Genomic DNA, 18,019 nt, shown 5'->3' with positions numbered 1-18,019 from the left:
AGCTTCAAGTCTGATATTTACCATGGACTCATTATATGGCCTTGGAAAATAATAAAATGGGAATGCCAGTGACCTATTCACATCATTACAGTGAGGACAGAAAACTAAAGCAGTGCTTTGGGAAGTAAATGTCGGAGCTACGTAAATGATACAACACTGTAGATGCAGCTAACAGCAAAGGTGTTCCAAGCTTAGGCAGGCATACTTTGGCAAAGTTTCAAAAGCAGAATGAGATAACATTAGGCTCTTCCCAACAGACACAACCTTGCTTCAAGGCATTGATTGTGGGGAACACAGAGGGGGAGGAATTCTCATACAATTTCCCTGTGTCGTTCAGGCTTGATCCAGTTACAAGGATGTATAAAAGCAGACTGTAATCAGATTTGCAGCTCCAGTTCAGTGTGGACTCATTTTTTCCACCTGAGCAATGGCTCTGTTAGACAAAAACATCTTCCTGAAATCATCTTTCTTCTGCCACCATCTGGCCCTCAGAGCTGCACTAACCTGTGGCCACCTGGCGAACCAGCACCGTATTCAGTTTGATGACAGGGCTGAATATATGCTTGCACTCTGCAGCGGAAGCCAGGATCTTGCTGTGACATCTCAGCACCAGTCTATCATCTTGCTTCTGTAAAAGCACTAGAATATCCTCCAACAACAGCGTGTAGAGATCTGCAGTGGTTTATAAGGGCAGTCAGGAATGGGTTACTGATCACTCTCTGTGGCACACAGAAGGCATTCCACGCAGAGACAATAATCAGCAGCGTGCTCTCTCTGCAAGGCATGCAAATAATTCACCTCGGAACTACAGAGTGGATTGAATCATCTTGCATATCACTGCTGTGTCCTTGCATAATCTTAATGATCCTCCAGCCCATTTCAAAATGCCCAGAAATAGCTTAATCAGCTTCAAGAAACCTATATACATTATTGTTAGTATCTAACTTGTGCAGATGCACCTCCTAATTTTCCCCTTCTGCTTAAAAATCTCACAAAAAGGCAGTCAACATAATTTACAGGATTACCAATTGTCTTGTCCCGATTCACCTTCCAGGTCAGAGGCCCTTCATGGATCATCTTCTTCTTGGTTAAATCCAAATTCTGTCAACATAATACAGAACAAAAAGCAGCATTCACAGGAGGTTCACCAATACTGACTGGACACCATAGTAGAAATTGGCAGTTGAACTTTAATAGTGTGAAAACGGAAAGCAGTACCTAATTAGGGGCCAATTTCACCTTAAGTATAGCCCCATGCAACTCAAGGACTATTCAAATAAATTGTAACAAGAGCCTTCATGAGCTAGAGTTCACTTTGCCAGATGCAGGAAGACTTGAATATTTTGGTATCAGATAGTTAACATTTAGAATTCCTGTGCCTACCTATCAAATTTTAGTATAACGACTGGAGTGGAAAGGTTTCCTGTAGTCTGTACAAAGGCTCCATTCACCAAAAATGACAAACCATGACTTTCAGTTACAGAAGCAGTTGCAACCACTGGGCTTGCACATTTCCTTCCTTACACTAGAAGTGTAAGTTTCTAATCTTCCCCCTTTATTCCCAAAGAGGGGAGAGAAGGACATGAACCCAAGGCTCTGCTCTAGTCATTTTCATGACCAACAAAGGACCGTCAGTAGAACCATCTATTTGGGGGCCCTATCATCTTTTCTCATATCACAAATCTGAAAATTAAACTGCTGATTCACCGAACTTCCATAACCCACCCTTGGTCGTATGAATATGACAGATTATAAATCAAAAGCACAAAAATGAACCAACAGGGGTTACAAATATATAGGTACTTGCAAGGTCATGTATGTTCTCAATGCCTGTCACGCACCTCAAGGTTTCCAATACTGAGACGTTATGCATGTAAAATAGAATTTTTATGAGCCCTTCCTTTCTGACCTTTCAAGCACTGCCATCACAAACTTAACATTTCATGATCACCTTGAATTCTTTATATCGCAGTTTACAGTTTGTAGTACTTTTCTGGTAGAATTTTAAACTTCGTGGTATTACAAGCCACTGAATGATAATCGACTGAATTTCATGACATGCATGAACCTAAAGTAATTCCAAGATTCTTAGAAATGCACAATTAAAGAAACATATTCCTGGAGAGTAGTTATAGGAATTTTTATAAAGGCAGGCTTGGTGCATGTGCATGCCTGCACATGTATATCCCACAGTGCAAGTCAGCTGACTGGCTTAAAAGTTACTTAATTCATTAAAGTGCTGCTGGTCTTTTATGGGTTAGAAAAAGGCACTTGATCAGATGAAACTTCATGCCTTTATTTTTGTCAATACAATACAATGCAAAGCAAAACCTAACAGATCTCTGTTTTAAGTTGCAAACTACTGGTGGGCCTTGTAGCACTGACTGATATTAAATTATCCCCTTCCCTACTCTTCACTAAGAGATTCCATAATGGGCAGGTAATAAATGTCAAAAACCAACTATTGTCAGCTAACTCGAAAACTCTATGCTCCTTTGGAAAGAAAGGTGGGATAGAAATTTAACAATAAATAAAATAAAATAAGGAAATCTAATAGAGCTTACAAAATGAGGAGCAGCAAGAAGCTGAAAGTCTAAAGACTTTACAGGAGAAAAACAATAGTAAGTAATAACTGCAGGGAATATGCAGCTTCATGCAGGATGCAAGCACCACCACCAGTACATTCTATAGGCTACAAATATTGTATGTGGCGACATTGGATGTGGAGCTGGTGGCAAAAGGATCTAAGAACAATATATTAAAAGCTGATGAAATTGACAGGGCTTGTCTCACAATGTTTCCACTCACCCTGAATTCATCCAGCATAGGGCCCTCCAACTGCTTCAAGCAGGACAAATCAAGACGGCGCTGGTAGTCTTCCAAATGCTATACATGAAAGAGAAAATTAAGCCAATTACATTTGCAGTGACTAACTGGCTGCGTCCAGGCAACAGCACTGTGAAGAGCTTGATATCAATTTGGGATCCCTTTAGGAGGACAGTTGCACATATGTTGTCTCCATCCTTTTGCTACGGATGTTACACACCACGGTAGCAGCCCCTCCCTCTTAGCTTCTCCAGACCCAGACCCATGGACCTTCCCCTTTCTCTCACCTGCTTATTTTCTGCTTCTTTGACAGCTTGGTTCACATAATTGAGGATCTGCCGACAGTGATCTGCTGCTTTCTTCACTTTCTCTTTCTCCCCAGGTTGTTCTAAAAATTGAAACAGTGATCAAGACAGTTGTCTCCAGAGAATAGCCCACAAATGTACATGTAGAAATTGTCACATTCTATTTGACTCAATTAGCAATACAAAAAAGAGCATTATGCTGTGTGTGTATATAATATTCTCTGATTACTATGCCTCCTTCTCATGTTACAACTTAAAAGATATAGAAGTGTGACAAAAAGTAACTGTTGTGTTTCCTAACATATCATTAGCACACGTCATGTGCATTGTTGGCGTCAAATGACAGCTGTATACTGTATAGCTCACTCTCTAGAATCTCAACCCTGCTATTAGGACAAGCTGTGAACAACATACATCATCTGTTGTTGGCATCCGTCTGTTTCAAGAGAAAAGGAGTACATCTCTGGGGGTGAAGTCAAACCATAACTTCTGAAGCCTCTTTCATGAATGAGTATAGCTGCAAGGCAGCAGAGGTTTAGGATCAGTTTTCCTTCTCCTAAGTTGGGCTACCTTTCCAGGTTGATGAGCCCCCATAAAAGTATTTCATAGTATTACACAGATACACCTTTAACCAAAATTTAGCAAGGTTCTGTTGCATGCATGCTACAGTAACTGAGAATATAGAAAGGCAGCAGCAGCAATGACAAAACAAAGCACTCATAGTTCTTCCATCCCTAGTAAGCTCACAGGGATGCTTTACAATTATTTCAGCAGAATTTAATAATTTTTGCATTACATTTTTATTGACCAAGGGAAAGTAGTTTAACTCCCAAATTCAGAGAAAGACATTTGACACCTGAAAGAGGAAACGTGGCAATAAGTTAGGGGCAGGGACTGACAGTATTGAATAGAGTGAGTCATGGAAGTCAGGTTCCTTTTGAAACCCAACTTGTTCTTTTGCAACTGCTGAAGTCCCAACCACTCACTACATGAAAGAGCTATATGGTACCTGAGTACTTTGCAATGTTATCCAGCAGAAGGGGATATTTGGTCAGCCTCTGCATCTCAGTGGGAATTATATCTTTCAGCTGCAGTCGGCGACAGAGCGGATTGCTCTCAGCATCCTAAATTTAAACAGCATAATAACAGCATTTGTCATTTTTATTAAGGTCATAATTACCTGAATGTGTACTGTCTATTCATCATATAAATGTCTTGCTGGCTCACATTTTTGGCAATTAAATACAAGTCAAGGAACGCTAAGATTTATCAGACAGACAACACAGCCCTGTTGTACTGGGCAATTATGTAGAGGGAAGGCTCATCACAAAAACTGGCGGTGGCTTCCTTCCCTCATTACTTCATATGGACCTGATATCATCAGCAATCAATCTCAGTCACCGACTTAAAGAGGAGCCGTCTTAGTCTTTAGAGCCATGGAGAAAATGCACTACACATTTTTCAGAACTCCCACTGCTTCCAAACTGCTAGAAATTCCAACCAATGTGAAAAGGCTCTTCTTCAGTAATGGAAGGCATAAACCCCACCACATCTCCCCTCATTGCTCAACAAGGAGTGCTGCACTTACTCTAGTTTAAGATAACTAACATTTCACACTTCTAAGAGCTTCTTGGGAAGTCCTACTTTGGGAACTGAAAACTTCAGTGCCCGCAGTCTAGATGTGTGGATAGTCTTCAAGTCCATCAAAAGGGGTCCTGCCATTGCATGTGCTTGCCTGGAGCAGTGCAAGCTGGGTAGCACATCCTTTGACTTGCTGAGATCACCAAAGGAAAGTCTTTGATATATTCTAGTTCACTGTACTGTATAGACCAACTCCAATTTGGTCTGAAATCAGAGATTGACGTATTCCACGCAGCATTTAGGATTAAGATTCTTCTACCAAAGATGGTAGCAAAAAAAAAACCACAACAACAACAACAATCCACATTGGTTTATCCTAATCTGCAATGTGTACGGTTCTTTAGCAGCTTTAAACTAGATTTATACCAATCAAGATTACCTGGACAAAAGTCTGGAAGCGAGAGTCCTTTTTCTGCCGTGACTTGATCACCTCCAGAGCAAAGGGCTGGTTGCTACAGAAAGTGCCAGTGGCTTGTTTCATTTTCTCCTCCCCTGCTCCACTGAACTGAGACAAGAAACCAAGGGAACCAAATGTAGCAAAGCACAAAGCAAGAAAGGTGATATAGTGACATAAAGACTACCATGCACTGTTATTCTGTTAACAAAGGAGATGTTGTCAAAAATGTATCCAAAATAGGGCTGGGTAGTACCTCAGAAGAACAGCCTCCTATAGCCCCTATTCCCAGTTCTCACCATTGGTCCGTCTTTTCAAATAAAAAAATGGAAGAAGGAATTCATGTTATGGTTTAAGTTTTGGATTCTTGTAAAGAATGGTCCATGTAAAACTTAATAAATGGTGAAATAGAAAGTAAATTAATGCCAAGTAGATATGGGTGCCACTTATTTTGGGGTGGTATCATGGTGGGGTTAGGGTAACTATAGCTTGCTGAATGCCATTACTAGTACATGCCTACCTAGGATTTCTATTATAAAAGTCTTGTCTAGGAATGTAGTCTGACAATAGTTTTAATAAGCCAAATGAGATCTTGATTCTTCTTGGAATAAAAGGGGGGAGGGTTAATCCACAAAACTGATGAAGGAATTTATAACTTGACCGTTTCTACAGTGGTTCATTTCCAATGTTTCTATCACATCCAATTTTTATGCTATCTGAACTTCACAGACAATTTTTAGAGAGATAAATAAGTCCTCCCCTGTTTTGTAGGTCACCTTTAAGCTAAATGGCTCATTCATTTATTGTTAATTGAATAAAAGAAGTGCTCAGATAGATGGATACACTGTAAGAGAAATGAAACACGTACACCATGCTGAACTCCCTTCATCTTGCACAACTCCCCCAGATCAATGCTATTCTTTCAGAAATGAAGAATTCCTGATAATAGGTTCTCAGACTAGACAAATTGCCAAGGTTGACCTGTGGCTCTATTTGCTACTTCAATCTTTGGTTTCTCAAAACATTTCAGTTTTCAGAAGGAAAGGGGGGGGGGAAGCAAACAGAATTCAGTTTACCCAAGTTAACAAGTCCTCTCCAATTTGATCAATAACTGACGTTTCGTTCCTTTTCCTCACTGCTTTCATCTGCTCATTCAATCCAGCTAAATAACCAAGAAAAAGAAGAGAGAGAAATTACCAACCAATTTCAAACTACTGATGCAATTGCTCCAATCCAATGACACCTGATGTGCTTGAGAGCAATAAAGAGCTTCCATGTTTAGGCAAACATTGGCCAACCAGTTCAGAGTTAACCCTCACTGTGCTGCCCCTTCAACGTGAGGTGAGTCAAAAGTTCTTGCTTGTGTCAGAAAGCCATATGCACACCAGAAACGTATGGAGCTTTGTATTAGGGGAAAAAAAGGCTTCAGATATTATAGAAAATTGGAAACCCAAGAAAAGTATTTTGTAAATATTGCATATTCAATTACTGTTCTATAAAGTCTCCCTGTTGGGTAAGTTGCACACAGTCGTCTGTTACCTCAGGGTTGCTTTTACTTCAACACAGCCACACTAGGAGGCTGAGCATATTGCCACTACTGTTTTAAAGCAGGGTTGAAAGCATTCAGATGCCCTCCTCACTCACCATGGAGCTGGAGGATATCTTCCACATTTGAAAATATTTTCCGCAAGTCAGATTGAGGTAAGATCCCTTCACGGGACACACGCTGATAGAAGACCTGATCAAGAACCTTCAGTGTTCGGACATGAGCACGCTCAGTGTAAAATAACTCTAGAAATAAATAAAGAGACAAGAGAGGTGAAATGGCCTTTGCATGGAAAAACTGAAAAGGATGGGAATTAAACAGTTTAAAATCAGGAGCTGGAGAATCAGATTTAAGCAATTTCAGGGAACAGATTATCTTGCATAGTCAGCAGGTTAAATCTGTGGTGAAACCCTGCTTGTTTTTGAGGGCTCCCAAGAAATAAAACTGAATATGCAAGAAAGGAGATGTGTTAATGATCACATTTGGTCCTTCTGGACAAAAAGACTATAGATGTGCATGCATTGAGATTAAGAAATATTCCAGAAAGCACTGGATTTATGTTCAGATCATGCCTTTCAAAAATATTAGTCTGCCTTTTGTAGAAATCTGAAAAGCCTTCAGGCTGCCCTTTGAGCTGTTCCACCACCTTTCCATCTATCTCGGCTAGATCCTGACCTTAGAAGCTGAACCAGGATAGCCCACATCCATCCTTCAACATATCTGTACCTGGATTTCTAAAGCTGAAGTTTGTGAAAAAGAACAATTCCTACTCAGAGCAATCTGAATGAAGACAGAGGTGGTATTGGCATGTGGAGGGTTGGACAATCTAAAGTAAATCTGATCAGTGCAAAATAAAAGCTTACCATTAATCACTTCCTGCCGTTTAATCTCAGAGGGTTTCAGGCCAAGCAGCACCTCACGGCTCACAAGCTGCTGCCAGTTGGGTGGGTCTGTCTCCATGTCAAAATCAAAGAGCTCATCTTCACTCTGATTATCCACAGCACCCACACTGTCCATCCTGTGAGAAGGGAAATTTCAGTGAAATATTTTAAATTTAGGAACGGACTTTGTGGGATGGAAAGAATAAGAAATGCAAGCTAATAATAACACACCCCAGAGACTTGATCAAAAAGCCTGTCTTGTGGTTAGAGAAATGGAATGTGTAGATGCCCTCTGCAGATAAAAGCTGCAGCCAGAAACTAAGTGATTTAACTAAAGTAACATTGTAGATCAATGCAAAGGGGTGGAAATGTCTCTCCTGAAAACATTCCGGTATTAAAAACTGCAAGTTTTCAAGCAGCATTTTTTTATTGACACCTTATATCAAGCAGCCCTCATTGTGTCTAGATATCCAAACAGAACTTTATATTAATGTATTTGCATCTGAATAATAAAATAAAATAAAAACAATATATTTATACCCCACCCATCTGGCTGGGTTTTCCCAGCCACTCTGGGCAGCTCCCAACAGAATATTAAAAACACCTCTAAATACCTGAAGCCCTTCCTAAGCAGAAGGCAGCACAAGCAGATGTTTATTCTAGCAAACTATGCCTAATTCAGGTGTCACTGACAAAATCTGCTTTCACATTTGTACTCACTTGCGGAAAGATTTTGGTGTTCCTGATTCTGCTAACCTAGAAGGGAAATAATTATTTATCAAACACCGAATGATGCAGCAAGGCAATCAGTCACAAATGTTATAGTATGATCTAAAACAAAAGTTCTAGGTTGCGCATAAAGGCTCCATACCATCTAGGAGTGTGTTATGCTACATGTAGAGTGAGGCAAAAGGTTAGAAATTTAGAACACCATTGCCTTTCTAGGTTTCTAAGTAGATTGGTGTCCCATTTTCCTCTCACCCACACCCAGAACAAAGGCTGGGCAATGATGACTTATCCTCAAAGCTAAGACTTGCCTGTCAAACTCTCCTTCCTCTTCCTGCAAATGGTCAAGTGGTGGAGATGGGAAATCAAAGACAGTATTAGGTGTACGAGGCGTACCATCCACAGAGTCACTAGACGATGGAGTTTCTCCAACTTGCTTTGACCCTAAAAAAAAGAAGGGTTTTCTCTCTCAAACTTTGATCAATCACATCCATTTCAAAAATTACTTCAGAGTCTCCACCTAATTTCTCTGCACCGCCGTCACCAAGCAAGAAGTAACTGAGTCTTCAGCAGTTAGGGACCGGCAGCAACCCAAAAAGGACTGCAGCCTACATGTTGGTGAAATTCTGGTGGCAGTTTAACATTTGTTTTCTTAAATTTGGGAAGAGCACAGAAAACACATAGTTTTTAATCTTATTTTCTTTTCACCTGTTTCGCTATCCTTGCTGCCTTCCTGGGAAAGAAAAGTTCCAGCAGCTTGTGGAGACATGAGGTTAGCAGGTGGGTAGGCTGCATCTGTGCCATCGCTGGACCCACTCTGGCGCATCTTGACTGAGTCTTGTGGCTCTGGACTGACGGAGGAAGGTGTGGATAAGTGCTTTGGATGGCGCTGCTTTTGCATTTCCATGGCTCTGCCTACTGGATAGACAAGAGGCAATCAGCAGCTGCAGAGAGATTGCGTTTTCACCCAAATAATCCACTGCACACTAGCAATGTTCAGTTTTGGGACAATCCAGTCAGGATGCTAGAAAAAGAATATATTTCTTCATCTTACATACTTGCATAGCTGTCATGGCGGCTTGGCCTCCTTGGGGGTCCCAGGATATTGGGGAAGACTCTCCTCTTCTTTTCATCGCCTTCCTTCTCTTTTTTTATACTCTGCTGTTGTTGAAAGGAAGTCAAAGAGAGCATTCACTGAGGCAGCCTTCCCACATGCACCCAATTAAAAAGAGATTTTCATTAGCTGTTCAGAACCATGGACACAGGTGAATGGTCTTGCAACATCCTTGTTAGATGAGAATTATTTTCAACTGTGCAACTGATTTCCAGTGAGGCAAAATGCCTTTGCAGGCTAAAGAGGATTTCTGTGTTCTCAATTAGATCCTATATTGCCCATCAAGAAGTGCAAGCAGCTTCTAATGAAGTATGCTCTAGGAGATAGCAGAAGTATTTAGTAAGTGTTAAGACCAAGGTTCTATTAAGGTCAACTATTGCTTTTCATTAGTTTGTCTGCCTGCCAAACTTAGCTGGATAGAAATTCTAACCAAAAATGTGCCACTATTACCTTTATTTTTGGCAGGAACCCAATCCGTCGCTTCTGATCTAGCCCCCGGGGCTCTTTGACTCTCACACCAAGATGTTTCATGTAGGTGAGAACAACATATTGTATGCTTGAGCTGTAGGTAAGGTCAAACAGAAATATAAAATATATTTAAGCCACATAAAAAGTAGTATCAGTTTGCTTGAATTAAGCAATGGGGAAATGAGAGAATAGCAAATTCTTTTCTCTCCACTTAAGGACTTGTCTGGCATTGGGGCATAAGTTTGTACTGCTTCTGCACCACACATTGATACCCTTATTAATGGCCAGCATATCTTATCTGCATCTAAAGAAATAATAAGCCTGACGACTACTATCATATTGGCCTGAATATAAGCCACACTTTTTTTTTCCAATTCCAGACCCTGAAAAGTTAAAATATGACTTATATTCGCGACTTTTTACCATATGCTGCTGAAAGCGGCTGGGGAGCATGCGCTTGGCAGTGGGGGTGGGCGGAGCAGTGCCCACCTCCCAGCTGGTTAGCGGTGCGCGTTCCCTAGATGCTTGGCATGGGGGGGAACGGTGCACCCACCTCCCAACTGGTTGGTGGTGGTGCGGAGCATGCACAGGCCAACCAGCTAGGGAGCGCACGCACCACCACACCAACCAGCTGGGAGGCAGGCATGCCAGTCCCCCACCCCACAGCCAAGCAGCTAGGATGCGCGTGCACCATCAACCAGCTGGGAGGTGGGCCCCCAGCTCCCCAAGCCAGTGCCGGCGCTTTGCTCACTGCCTCCCAGCACTACCGCCCTGAACGGGGGCGGCCAGCACCAGCTTGGGGAGCGGGGCGGCAAGCGTCGGCACCGGCTTGGTGGCCGCATCCACAAATAAGCCTTGAATTTTAAGGGTGCGGCTTATACGCAAGTGCAGCTTATATTCGGGCCAATATGGTACTAAAACCTTTTTACGCAGCTGGAAATTGAAAGAACACAGGAAGCTGGCATACACTGGGTAAGACTATTGGTCCAGCTAGATTAGTATTGCCCACAATGATGTCAGCTCACTGGGGTTGCAGAGAGGGGATATTCCAAGCCCTACCTGAAAATGCTGGGAACTGAACCTAGGACCTTTTGCAGGCAAAACATATACTCTACTGCTGAGACATGGAGAAGTTTCCATAATCATGTAGAAAGTGAACTAGAAGTTATTGAAAGCAAAATATACCTGATTTGCAAATTTACTGAATGCTGCCAGAAAGTAAAAAGAAACTTGGGGCAGCGGGAGCTTTTCATGCTACAGAAAGACAGAGTACTGAGTTTACTGTGTACTGTACTGGTTAGAACTTAGAAGTTAAATATGCCCAGACAGCCAGCAGAGGGCTCTCTCTACCTAGTCACGACACAGACAACACTGAGCAGGATTGTGGAAAAGACACTACTAAAAACAACAGCTACGAAACTATTTGCTTACCTCTTCTCTTCTTCAATGGGTTGAGATGTCATCCTGCAAAGGAAAGTGGCAGAAGAAGCCAATTAGCAGTTGCATCATCACCCTGTTCTCTCTAATTCTGCCTGACAAATTCTGAATTACCTATCAGACCATACTTTTACAGAATGGAATTCTTCTTGAGGTTCTGTAGGTCCTTTAAAAAAGTGAGTCCTGGTTGGGACTAGAGATGAGCCTTATTACAACAAAATGCAGCTGTGACAGACATCACCATCAAATTACCTTCTCTGCTTATGGCAGCCAGAGATACCACATCCAACACACGCACACTTACAGCACTTCTTCAATTTTGGTAATGATCTGCTCTGCACATGCTCTCTCCTTCTCCAGTGTGCTCCGGTCACGAAAACGTTCTGCATCCAGCTTGGCTAGCTCGCCTTCTGCCATGGTCAGCCCCATGCTGCGTTTCTGTCTGAATACATAGGGGAACAGCAGCCTGAATAAAATTACTGTGGAGTGGGAAGCAGAACTGAAGAAATGTACATTCATCACTCAGGGCAGCTAACACATGCCCTCAGGGCATCATAGCCAGTCATGCCACTTTCAAGCTTGGACCCTTGAGCAATTTGCTTCCAATAGACTGTACTTCACACTGCAGAAGGTGAAGCTAACAAGTACTTCAAAGTTGTAAGCTTGCAGTGCAGCAACCTTAACATGAAGCACTGATTTTTACACACAGTGAAAGCAGAATGCAGTACTGGTGTAAACAATCTTTGCTGAGCACAGGAACTGCTGGGTCAGTGTGAAGTCACTTGCTATGCCTGTGCCAGCCAGTTGGTTTCCCTGTCAGGCATGCACAGAATATTAATACCAGGCTATAAGACCTGCTCATGAAACAGCAACAGCAACTGCCTATCTTTCTTTAATGTCACAGAAATGAGTTTTCTGGACTCTGGAGACTACAAGAAGTTCCCCATGCAGAGAATTTATCTAGGCAAAATAAGTTTTGAATTTTGAAGAAGGGAAAAAAGTTTTTTTAAATAAAATTATTATTATTATTATTATTATTATTATTATTATTATTATTATTATTATTTTACAGTGACCTCTATGGAGGTCAGTTGCTTGGCAGGGCAGCTGAAAAGAGCTAAACAGGAAAGGCTGAGGCCACAACCCTTCCTACTGCTACTTCTGCTGCTGTGAAAGGGCAGAAGCCAAACACACTCTAAAACAGTGTTTTTCAACCACTGTTCCGCGGCACACTAGTGTGCCGCAAGATGTTGCCTGGTGTGCCGTGGGGAAAATTGAAAAATTCAAGAGAATTACTTTATATATAGTCAATATAGGCACAGAGTTAAAAAAAATTAACATTTTCTAATGGTGGTGTGCCTCGTGATTTTTGTTCATGAAACAAGTGTGCCTTTGCCCAAAAAAGGTTGAAAAACACTGCTCTAAAAGGCTCCACTGCTTTGGCCTATGCTCCAGTCATCCCATACTGGGACCAAGCCAGAAGGTCAGAAAGAAGATGCAGAATTACTCTTTGAAGACAGCAGAAAGTCACACCTAATCAGCATATACCTAAAATCTTCAAGGTGCCTCTGGACTTCAGGAAAAACTTTATCTTGCATAGTTTGAATATAGTGGCGGTGCAATTCTTCAGGAATCAAGTCTAGCCTTCTCTTTTCTGCAGGTAAAAGGAAGAAATGTCAATCTGTTTCACTCAGAATGAAAGACTTCTCTGTGATATTTTTTTTCTTGGGTCCTGCAGCATGGATTATCTTCCTGCCCAGTTACCAAAGGATTTAGCAGCCCACAGCAGGTCTGCATTACATAAACTCCAATGCAATTTCTTTCTGTCTCCCAAATCCAGCTCTGTGATATCACAGAGAGTCTTGTAAGGACACAAAACCCCTTCAGTATAGGTACTTATCAGAAAGCATTCTCGATGCAAGATGTAAAATAATCTTACCTAGATCTGCAGAAATTTCCTCTGGGACTGGGACTTTCAGATTCTGCAACAATAAAAAGGTACAACTGAAATCAATCACTCAGTCTAGGCACCTTCACATCCTCAGAGATGTCCGCCGTCTGCACATCATCTCAGGGTGTGCACACACACACACACACACACACACACACACACAAAGACAGCATGAGGCACACAACCTTTTACTGTGTTGGGTCCCTTGATCAAGACTGTTATGAACTGGTTCACATGTCACATTAAACCATAGTTTTAAATTCACATTAAACTATGGTTTAATGTGAATAAGCAGTTATTGTAATGTGTCTTCCCTTCTGCTGCTGCTGGGCTGCAGACCAAACAAACCAAGGTCTGCATTTTCCAAATAAACAACAAGCCAGATTCTGACATATTTTATCTGTGGCATGACAACTGCAGGAGAAGAGGGGGAGCACCACGGAAACTTGTTCACATTAAGCCATAGTGTGTTTTAAACTTTGGTTTAATGTGATATGTAAGCTGAGCAAAGATCCACATCTAAAATTTAATTAATTGCTCTAAGAACCACAACTAAATATTAATCTGCCTTGGAAATGTAAGAGACTCTGCCTACTGTGCCTGAATGTGAACATTTGGTTACAGAGCAATTATGATGATTTAAAGTTAAAACTTGCTCCCTGAGACCATCAAATCAAAGATTAGTAAAGCAAAATTAGTTGCAATTAGTAATACACACAGGAATAATGGTATGCATGCTTTGGAACTTACTGCAGCTCGATCCAAGAAGAACTGGTTAAACTCACTAAAGACACGCCGAGTCTCTTTGGAGTTTGTTTGTTTGTACAGGTCCGCAAAAAGATAGCAAAGCTATGAGGAAAGAAAATGATTTTTTAAAAGGATATTCTAAAGGAGTTACAATTTCCTTTGAGAAACACAAGACCAACACCAGCAGCTGAGTTGCTTTGAGCATTAACTTCATTTCTGAACTAAATTTAAAATCTGAAAATAAATAAGGGTTTTTCTTCCTGAACCCAAAACGCTATGACTGCATGGAAATAGGTTAAATAGAAATTCAAAATCCATTAGATCCACAACATGAAACTACATCTAGAATGGCATCTTACCAATGAAGCAGGGTCAAACTGGGAGACGACATGATGCAGGAAGACAGACAGGTGAGCAGGGCGAGATTTCAACAGCTCTATATTCTGGAAACAGCTGCACTGCCCATTGATCTGTCCATACAGATGAGACAATATCAGAACCAGCATCTCCAAGACATCTGTCTCCTCCCCCCCCCTCATTTTGTTGATTCAGAAAAACTTGACATAAGCTTGCTTCCTTTTCCTTTCACACCACCCTGCATTTTAACACAGTTTTTAAACACACACATTTAACCTCCTTATAAATCTCCAGTCAGTCAAAATACTTTGGAAGAGATGGGCTTATTTATTTATTTTAATGTAAATGCTACTTTTCATTCATATGATTACAAATATTAATGTGGTTCACATTATACATAAAACAATTGAAATCAATAAATATCAACAGCTAAGGTCAACCTATCAATGAATCCTGTAACAAGTTTAATAGAATTTTCCCAAGAGGGGCTCCTACCACCACCAAAACAAAATCCTGCATGCATGAACAAACCTGTCACTTAACCATAGGGAAGCAATCACACCACAACCAGCCTTTTACAATAAGAAGAGAACAGTTAAAACTTCACCTGCTCCTGTTCACCATAAAAATCGTCATCTTCTGCTCCTATGATTGGAGGTGCAATACGACTGGAGGGACTTCCAATACTGGATTGAGAGTCCTAGCATTGACAAAGGAAGAAACAAATAATAATCAAAACAACTGCTCTTTTGACGAATGTGGGTAAAACAAGGGCGTTCTGTTTAGTATTTTTATTCAGCTGATTAGTTTAGGATAAAAACAAGAACTGGTGATGTTTGTTTGTTATAATAACACTACTTAATTTATCCACCATCATGTATGCTGCAAGGGTCTTTCTAAAATTACACTGCAGTGAATCCACTGAAATCCAGCAGTCAGAATTATGTAGTACAGTTATGGAAAATGACGTTGTGTATGATTTATCCTCAAAAAAAGGTATTTGAGCCATTACCCATATTTATACATGTAGCAAAACACTGTATACGTAGTATGTGGAGAATAGACCATTGTAAAGAACTACAGTGGAATATAAGGAAAATATGTGTGAGAGCTCAAGACATCATCTGGATCCTGCTTCTGTTCCACCTGGACTGACACCTCTCAAAGGGCATCTTACATCAACTGCCCAACGGGTCAGAACAGAAAGTGCTAATTCTTGCTTCAGCAGAGCTGGTTGTTTGCAGGATTTGTTTTGTTTTCATTCTAAGTCAGCTGTTCTTGATACAATATCCCTTACATCCTTGCCCAATCACAGAAGTCTTTGGAGAAGTCACTGTTAGTGGCCTATGATTTCAATGTGTGGTGCTACCAGCCAACATCTACCGTATTTTTCGCTCCATAGGGCGCACCGGACCATAGGGCGCACCTTGTTTTTAGAGGAGGAAACAAGGGGAAAAAAATATTTTTCTGGTTTTCCTCCTCTAAAAGCCCTGTTTTTTTGAGGATCAGCTAAAAGTTTTGCAGCTTTTTTTGCAAAGGGAAAAGCCCTGTTTTTCTGAGGATCAGCTAAAGGTTTTGCAGCTTTTTTGCAAAGGGAAAAGCCCTGGTTTTTCTGAGGATCAGCTAAAGGTTTTGCAGCTTTTTTGCAAAGGGAAAAGCCCTGGTTTTTTTGAGGATCAGCTAAGAGTTTTGCAGCTTTTTTGCAAAGGGAGAAAAGGAAAGGTCCTTTTGCAAAGGGGGAAAAGCAAAGAGGAAAAGCCCCATTTTTATGGGGTTCAACTCACTTTCTGCAGCTTCTGAAGGAAAGGGAGCCATTTCTACAGTTTCCAGACAGATAATCTAATCAGCCAGTCACATGTCGCTGGGGAAACAAACAACCTCCCTCTGCAGCACATTCAACAATGGAGGGCGGGGCTGAAAGGGAGCCGGACTCTTATCTCTCTCCCAATCTCTTGCTGATCAGCTGCTGAGCGGGGTCCTTTCAACACCCCTTTTTCTCTTTGTAAAAATAAAAGCACTATCTGCTTTTGGCCCCTGGGCAATTCGGCTCCAGGGACTACCATTCGCTCCATAAGACGCACAGATATTTCCCCTTAATTTTTAGGAGGAAAAAAGTGTGTCTTATGGAGTGAAAAAATACGGTATCTACCAGCTCAGTAACTCCATCCTGGCTCAGATCAGTCCCTCTCACTGCTGAACTTCTGGTGTTTGATGAAGAACTTGTGTTATTGTTTATTTTTATTTCAGCGAGCATTTCAAGTAATCCAATTTTGTCTACTTTTAACTGGTTTCAGCTATATAGTATCTCCTTTGTAGCCTTATACCACTGCTTAGATACTATTTTGTTAAGTACTATATAAATGGTTGCGATATTAATGAATAATGTGTTTATAAAATGTTGTCAACCACTTTGCAGACTGCAGTAAAAAAGTAGGGTATAAACACAGAGGGAAAACACAAATTATCTTCCTTAATGGCAAGGCAGAACTAACCCAAGCACTGCTAGAGTTTGCCCCTCAAGTTCAAGGGCACTCAAAGAAAAGGACAAAACACTTCAAACCCACATGCTGCAATCCTTGCTCATTAAGTTATATAATCCTTCTAACTAAGTACACAGAAGACATACACATGGGCTCATAGCTGCTGTTCAATGCACAAACCAATAGCTGAGTCAGACCATTAATCTATCTAACCCAGCACCATCAAGGAAATGGCAGCTGCTCTCATGAGGAAGCCCTGCTTTCTCAGATCCTTTTAACTGAAAATGCTGAGGACTAGACCTAGGAATGTCTGTCTGTGCTCTGGCACAGACCTATTAGCCCCTCCCTTAAGCCTTGAGTTGAGTGGCAATTCTCAATTGATTACAACAAGGGAGTTGCTCTGATAAATACAAAATCCTGGCTGGCATATTAGGAAGCATTCAAAAAAAGACAATAAAATAAATGAATAAAATCTCTTGTTTCTTAACACAAATTTATCAACAGCCTTGATTTCTATAAAGATGAATTTCTACAAAAAATGAATTCAAGATTAAAGTGTCATCTGAAAAGACTGGAACCAATTCACATCTAAATAATAAGGAAAATATGAGAAGAACAGGGACTCTTGACGGTAAGGCTATACCAGAAGCTGCTATCTAAATCTTCATGGTTGCTGTGGTTGTTGTTGCCATTCCTCTGTCTTGAGACACAATGCAGTGCACCTCCAGGGGTGAAGTCAAACCACTGCATTAGCAACAGCAAAGGGATCTCCTTGGGGCCAAGCTTCGGTAGTATGTATGGAGGTGCTGGGCTGCCCAGATGACAAGACCCCTCTCCTGGTGTCGCTAATGTGGTCCAAAGGAAAGCAGACCAATACATCTGGCACCAGCCCTGTTGCAGGAGCTGCCAGAAGGAGGCAACCAAGGTGCCATCCAACCGGCTCAGGGACTCTGCTCCAGATTTGTGTAGGGTTTACTCCTCAGCCTTTTCTTCTCTTGAATATATCCCGCAAGGCAGCAGAGGTTTGGGATAAGACTTTTCCTTCTCCTAGATAGACTACTTTCCCAAGTTGACAAGCCCCACCTGCCCCTCACTTCCTTCTACAGCACATGCAAAAACCTTCTTGACTGTTGGAACCACTATTGG

The 18,019-nt window shown here is 41.3% G+C and overlaps 1 protein-coding gene across 3 annotated transcripts in view; it reads right to left on the bottom strand.

Annotated features, from left to right (window-relative positions):
• ARHGEF12 (Rho guanine nucleotide exchange factor 12) overlaps nucleotides 1-18,019 on the bottom strand; it is an 82,208-nt gene that overhangs the window by 12,417 nt on the left and 51,772 nt on the right. For 2 of the 3 annotated variants that reach the window (XM_033171707.1, XM_033171710.1), the window contains 21 exons: nucleotides 15,001-15,093; nucleotides 14,396-14,506; nucleotides 14,040-14,138; nucleotides 13,278-13,320; nucleotides 12,887-12,992; nucleotides 11,643-11,780; nucleotides 11,333-11,365; nucleotides 9,884-9,995; nucleotides 9,378-9,480; nucleotides 9,028-9,237; nucleotides 8,631-8,763; nucleotides 8,314-8,349; nucleotides 7,576-7,730; nucleotides 6,811-6,957; nucleotides 6,243-6,328; nucleotides 5,152-5,277; nucleotides 4,141-4,255; nucleotides 3,114-3,214; nucleotides 2,809-2,886; nucleotides 1,026-1,101; nucleotides 505-672 (listed from right to left, as the gene is read on the bottom strand). In XM_033171707.1, the coding sequence (XP_033027598.1) occupies nucleotides 505-672; nucleotides 1,026-1,101; nucleotides 2,809-2,886; nucleotides 3,114-3,214; nucleotides 4,141-4,255; nucleotides 5,152-5,277; nucleotides 6,243-6,328; nucleotides 6,811-6,957; nucleotides 7,576-7,730; nucleotides 8,314-8,349; nucleotides 8,631-8,763; nucleotides 9,028-9,237; nucleotides 9,378-9,480; nucleotides 9,884-9,995; nucleotides 11,333-11,365; nucleotides 11,643-11,780; nucleotides 12,887-12,992; nucleotides 13,278-13,320; nucleotides 14,040-14,138; nucleotides 14,396-14,506; nucleotides 15,001-15,093 (2,269 nt within the window). The remainder of the gene's footprint in view (nucleotides 1-504; nucleotides 673-1,025; nucleotides 1,102-2,808; nucleotides 2,887-3,113; nucleotides 3,215-4,140; nucleotides 4,256-5,151; nucleotides 5,278-6,242; nucleotides 6,329-6,810; nucleotides 6,958-7,575; nucleotides 7,731-8,313; nucleotides 8,350-8,630; nucleotides 8,764-9,027; nucleotides 9,238-9,377; nucleotides 9,481-9,883; nucleotides 9,996-11,332; nucleotides 11,366-11,642; nucleotides 11,781-12,886; nucleotides 12,993-13,277; nucleotides 13,321-14,039; nucleotides 14,139-14,395; nucleotides 14,507-15,000; nucleotides 15,094-18,019) is intronic. The other variant, XM_033171709.1, reaches the window with a different exon arrangement.

Source organism: Lacerta agilis, chromosome 15, assembly GCF_009819535.1.
Source record: "Lacerta agilis isolate rLacAgi1 chromosome 15, rLacAgi1.pri, whole genome shotgun sequence".
NCBI lineage: Eukaryota > Metazoa > Chordata > Lepidosauria > Squamata > Lacertidae > Lacerta > Lacerta agilis.
The sequence above is the reverse complement of the archived record's forward strand: the minus strand, read 5'-3'. Positions and strand labels throughout refer to the sequence as shown.